This window comes from Leptonychotes weddellii, chromosome 6 (assembly GCF_054177405.1).
Source record: "Leptonychotes weddellii isolate Sample4059 chromosome 6, ASM5417740v2, whole genome shotgun sequence".
NCBI classification, from domain to species: Eukaryota; Metazoa; Chordata; class Mammalia; order Carnivora; family Phocidae; genus Leptonychotes; species Leptonychotes weddellii.
This window is the reverse complement of record NC_138374.1, coordinates 104343542-104349764: the sequence shown is the minus strand read 5'-3', so window position 1 is coordinate 104349764 and position 6223 is coordinate 104343542. Positions and strand designations below refer to the sequence as shown.

Here is a 6223-nt window from a genome sequence, read left to right as displayed (position 1 = left end):
AACCAACTGAGCCACCCAGGCGCCCCCTCAAATTCTATTTTAAAATCAGCTGTGTTTGGGGCACCTGGGTGGCTCAGTCGTTAAGCGTCTGCCTTTGGCTCAGGTCATGGTCCCAGGGTCCTGGGATCGAGCCCTGCATCGGGCTCCCTGCTCCGCGGGAAGCCTGCTTCTCCCTCTCTCACTCCCCCTGCTTGTGTTCCCTCTCTCACTGTGTCTCTCTGTCAAATAAATAAATAAAAATCTTAAAAAAAAAAAAAACCACCTGTGTTCAAAATCTAGTATAACTTAGAACAGGAAAAAATCGGGCGCCTGGGTGGCTCAGTCGTTAAGCATCTGCCTTCGGCTCAGGTCATGATCCCAGGGTCCTGGGATCGAGTCCCACATCGGGCTCCCTGCTCAGCGGGAAACCTGCTTCTCCCTCTCCCACTCCCCATGCTGTGTTCCTGTTCTCGCTGTCTCTCTCTGTCATATAAATAAATAAAATCTTTAAAAAAAAAAAAAAGAACAGGAAAAAATCTTACAAGAGATCAACAGTAGTAATTGAGGAAGAAAAGACAAAGAAGACAAAATGTCATCTGTGTCCACATAGATATCATCTCATACTTTAATTTTTTTAATTGTAGTAAAATAGACATAACACAAAATTTATTATCTCAAAGATAAATCATCTTACCAGAATTTCTTGTTTTGCTTTTATGGTTTTGATGACACATTCCAGGATCTTTCTGGGATACTGCTTACGTTTTGTGGCTATATCTACTATGATTTCATCAAACTGATCTTCAAGTACTTTGATATCAGAATCTATTTCAAGAGAAAAACAATATCAAAAAATTTCTTAAAACACATCGCTCATATTCTATATAAAAATATAACAAGCTAAATTTAGAAAATACAAAATAATTAAGAAAAACAAATATGGCAAGTTAATGGATGCCCCCACTTTGGTGATTCATTCATTTATTTACTCATTGAAAAATCAATTACTAAGCACCTATGGGAAGCCAGGCCGAAATTAGAAAAATACAAAGATGAATATAACATGATCCCTGCTCTCCAGGAGTCCACAGTTCCCTGAAGAAACATAACTGCGAAACAACTGATAAATGCAATTGAGGTATGAACAAAATGCTATTCGGACAGAGAACAACGGAACCCTAACTCTGCCTAGGGAATTTAAGACTTTGAACAGAAAGCAACATTTGAGCTAATAAGCCTTGAAATATAAATGTAAATCCATTGGATTAAAAAAAGGTGGGACAAAAAATAACAGGGAGAAGCATTTTAGGCAGAGGAAACTGTATTTGCAAGATCATAGAGGTTTTGGGAAACTTTGTTCTAAAACTAAAAGTTCTAAATGGCTGCAGGATAAAGTGTAAGTAAAGGATGATAAAATATAAAAGAACTAGGGCGCCTGGGTGGCTCAGATGGTTGGGCGTCTGCCTTCGGCTCAGGTCATGATCCCAGGGTCCTGGGATCGAGTCCCACATCGGGCTCCCTGCTCCTTGGGAGCCTGCTTCTCCCTCTGCCTCTCTCTCTCTCTCTCTCTGTCTCTCATGAATAAATAAATAAAATCTTAAAAAAAAAAATATAAAAGAACTAGACTGTAAAGGGCATTTAATGTCAGAGTTTCCAACATGTTTTGACTTCATTATGTGCTGCACCAAAGCTGTGACAGTAGCAGAGTGGAATAGCTAAATCTGAAGTAGACACAACTGGAATAGTAGGAAAAAATAAGAGACACGGTGACTTTATAATTTATTTGATTTAACTAAAACTATTTATCTGTTGCTTTCCTGTTTTAAAATAGTGAATCTCAAACTCCAGCAAAAAATTACATGGGGAACTTGTCAGAAGCACAGAAATTTTGATTCAACAGAAGCTTCTGGAATGGGGCCCCAAAATTAAGCACCGAAGATGAAATGAATGCAGGTGGTACATCAACCTTATTTTGAAAATCATCTTTAAAAATAAGTAGTGGGTGCCTGGGTGGCTCAGATGGTTGGGCGTCTGCCTTCGGCTCAGGTCATGATCCCAGGGTCCTGGGATCGAGTCCCACATCGGGCTTTCCGCTCAGCGGGGAGCCTGCTTCTCCCTCTGCCTCTCTCTCTCTCTGTCTCTTATGAATAAATAAATAAAATCTTTAAAAAAAAAATAAGTAGTTAAAAACACTACCCAGGGGTGCCTGGGTGGCTTAGTTGATTAAGGGTCTGACTCTCAATTTCGGCTCAGGTCATGATTTCAGGGTCTTGGGATCCAGCCCAGAGTGGCTCCGTGCTCAGGGGGGGAATCTAATTGAGGATTCTCACCTTCTCCCTCTGCCCCATCATTGCTCACGTGCACACACGAACCCTCACTCTCTCTCAAATAAATAAATCTTTAAAAAAAAAAATACTAAAGAGCTAGGTCATTGGCTTAGCTGGTCTCATCACACCTGTTCTGCTATGTCATAGTCTATGCTAGAAATATATCTATTTTATTAAGTAGAAGCTTCATTAAGAAGTCCAAAACAGTGATATTTATTATTGGAAACTTTCAAACATTGCCGACATATATCAGCATATATATATATATATGGCACACACATATATATTGGGTAAAGATTAATGAAGTACATCAGGTATCTCTCATTCATGTAACAAATATTAAGTCCAACTAAATTCTTTTGAGAATATTATGAGAAAAACAGTCACTGCTTACTTTGAACACTCATTTAGATGAGCAGCCTTTCCTAAATTTTAATTTATCCATATAAAAAGTTCAATCATTAGCCTGAAATAATGTACTATTTCACAGTTAAAAAAAAAAAGTCTCCCAGCTAAATCTTCTATGGAGCAGGAAAATGGTTTTTTAGCGCCACCTAATGATAAAACTACAAAACTGAAATATATAAACAATTTGAGCAGGGAAGATTTTGTCACCAATTTAACAAGTATTTACTGTGTCCCTACTATATGCCAAGCTAAGTGTTGAAAAACAAATATAGCCCCTGCTCTCAAGGAACTTACACCTTAATTCTTAAATGTACCTGGTCAAGCCTGAAGTCAAGTCCTTTCAGGGTAGTTACAGAGGAAGGGAGAAAGTTGTTTTCACTTGTATATTCATTCACTTTTTTTCCTTTTACTTGTTCACTCATTTTTACAATGATCCCAGTGAACAAAACAGACAAAAAACCTCTGCCCTTGCGAAGCTTACTTACTGCTTCTATGTATTAGATCAGATACAAATGCTTTTAATCCTATCTGCTGAACCTTTTTCTCTCCTTTCCTACCATCTTAGGGCAAGTCTTCACCATCTTTTACTGTACTATTTCAATAACTTCCCTAAGATCAGCCTGCCTTGAATTTCACCCCTCTCTAATCCACCCCTACACAGCCAGCAGTTAGTATTCTAAAACACAAAGCTTTTCATGTAAATTCTATTTTAAAAATCTCTACTGGTTCCCCATTGCCTACAGGATAAAGTACAAATTCCTTAGCAAACCCTCAAGGTTCTTTGTGATTTGGCCCCAACTTATCTCTCTGGCCACACCTACCATTTTAGTTTTCCCAATTCATTTTTGACATTTTCCAAACATATCACTCCATTGTGCCTTTGTACATGCTGTTCTCTCTGCTTCAAATATCCTTCCTCCTTTTTATCTAGCATGCTGTCATTCATTAAATGCATTTAATTTAACAACAATCTGCTCTGTTGGGTCTTATCCCCCTTCCTAAACAGTATAGTAATTCCTTGTCCATTTCCTTCCATTAACAATGAGTTCCTAAATAGTAAGACCATGTGTTTTCATCTACATCCTAGAATTTGGTATGGTGCTTGGCATTATCAAGTGCCCATGAAAGAAGGTAAAATTGTAGTATTCTCAACTATTTCCCCTCATGATTATAGGAAGGAAAAGGGACAAAGAATAACCACACTCTACCCAGGCTGCCAACCTATCAGAAAATATATATCTTAATCTATAAATTGATGAATCATATTGCTAAAGGCAGCCTGGAGCAACAATAAAGCAACTCCAAAGTGACTTCAGAGAACAAGAGTCAAATACACAGGAAAGCCTGTATAGTTTAAAAATACTTTAGGTGATTGTGATACACTCCCTCTCCCCTACTAACTGGCAATCATTCTGATAAAATTTGGGAAATCTAATGTTATTGCTTTTACCATCTCAATATATAAACCAGAAAGTAAATTTTGGTGACTTTGAAGAGATAACTATAATAATCCCAAGGATTAGACAGTGAAGTTTTCTGGGCAAAGTATTATCTTAATGTTGAGAAGAAAAATTATAACCACAGAGGGTGGATAGAATGAGCTTGGAATCAGCTCAAGGGTATAACTGGATAGCAAGTAATATCAAGCAGTGATACCAAGTTATGCTGGTCAGACTCTGTAATATCACCATGGGGAAAGACAAGACACTCTGACCCTCTTGTCAGGGTAGCCCTTCTCCTAGACTTTGCTGGAGAATTCTGACTCTCTTCTCACACAAATCTTTCCTTTTCTACTAAATTTTTTCCTTCTTACACTGACCACTGACCATTTTCTTTCCATTAAAACTTTGATTTTTTTTATATATGTCAACACCATTAGTTAGGGTACAATCATGTCTGCTTTGAAGAAAGTATTCTGGGGCGCCTTGGTGGCTCAGTTGGTTAAGCATCTGCCTTCAGCTCAGGTCATGATCCCGGGGTCATGGGATGGAGCCCCTCATCAGGCTCCCTGCTCAGCAGGGAGTCTGCTTCTCCCTCTCCCTCTGCAGCTCCCCTTGCTTGTGCTCTCTCACGCTCGCTCTCTCTGTCAAATAAATTAATTAATTAAATCTTAAAAAAAAAGGAAGTATTCTGTCTCTAAAGAGCCTTCTCCATATATTTACCTCATCCTTTACATGGTTGGTACTCTTATAATTTAACTTCATACTTCTAAGGGTACTTTGCTATCTACTATAAGGATCATTTGTAAAAATACAACTTGATTTATAAGGTATTACTCATAGAAATTCTCTGGGCCTGTTTCTTCATCTGGAGATAGTTGTACAGTATTTTCCAGTAAACTACTGACAAGGGTACTTTCAAAGACTAATGAGGTGAAAATCTTGTTGAGAATGCCAGATAGCATATATAAAAATATCAAGGTACCTACTGGGTAGTTTGCCTCAGTAGTCTTCTAGATGTTTCCCTTTTCCCCCCAGTGAAGGAAAATTTTTAAAAGAAGGGACACTGAGGGGTGCCTGGGTGGCTCAGTCCTGGGATTGAGCCCTACATGGGGCTCCCTGCTCAATGGGGAGCCTGCTTCTCCCTCTGTGCCCCCCTACTCCACTGGTGCTATCTCTCACTCTGCTCTCTCTCTCTCAAATAAATAAATAAATAAATCTTAAAAAAAAAACTGAAAATGGGGATTAAAAATTAGCATTCGAGATAAAATTAGCTACAAAAACAACTCAGAAATTAATGACAGAAGGAAAGTTAAATCACATACCCATAAAATTATCTGAAGCTTCCTGCCATGCTTGCCCATTAATGCTGACATTCTCTTGCACCGCTGATTCAAAAGTCTGAAATAAATTCACAATACTCAAGTCACTAAAAATAACTTAAATATTGAACTAAAACATTTTGGCAAAATAAGAACTTCAGATTCGTAATACAGAATATCAAGAAAAATAGACTAGCTTATTAGTATATTCTTTTCAATGAAAATTCCATTTCAATCATTGATTCTACCTACATTTTAGCTCTGATAATAACCATTACACTACATCTGAGAAAATTTGATGCAAAAATTTATATACTCCTTAAATGAAGAAAAAATACAAGCTAACAAAGTTGAGCTCAGCTGAGTCTCAAGGGTACAAGTACTACATATGCTGCTGAACAAGCATCAGTGTTAACAAGGAAAAAATGCTTAAAACAAAGTAAAATTAATTTCTACTTCATAAAAGACTATATTTTTTTAGAGATGTACACAGAAGTACACAGAAATCAAATGACATGAGATCTGAAGTCTGCTTTAAAATAGGAAGTGTAGGGGCGCCTGGGTGGCTCAGTCGGTTAAGCGACTGCCTTCAGCTCAGGTCATGATCCCAGGGTCCTGGGATCGAGCCCCGCATAGGGCTCCCTGCTCGGCGGGAAGCCTGCTTCTCCCTCTGCCCCTCACCCTGCTTGTGTTCCCTCTCTCGCTGTGTCTCTCTCTGTCAAATAAATAAATAAAATCTTAAAAAAAA

General features: G+C 38.2%; 1 protein-coding gene across 4 annotated transcripts in view; it reads right to left on the bottom strand.

Annotated features, from left to right (window-relative positions):
- NSL1 (NSL1 component of MIS12 kinetochore complex) overlaps positions 1-6223 on the bottom strand; it is a 47097-nt gene that overhangs the window by 37872 nt on the left and 3002 nt on the right. For all 4 annotated transcript variants that reach the window (XM_081824848.1, XM_081824845.1, XM_081824846.1 and 1 more), the window contains exons 2-3: positions 5479-5554; positions 674-804 (exon numbers count right to left, since the gene is read on the bottom strand). In XM_081824848.1, coding sequence (XP_081680974.1) covers positions 674-804; positions 5479-5554 — 207 coding nt within the window. The remainder of the gene's footprint in view (positions 1-673; positions 805-5478; positions 5555-6223) is intronic.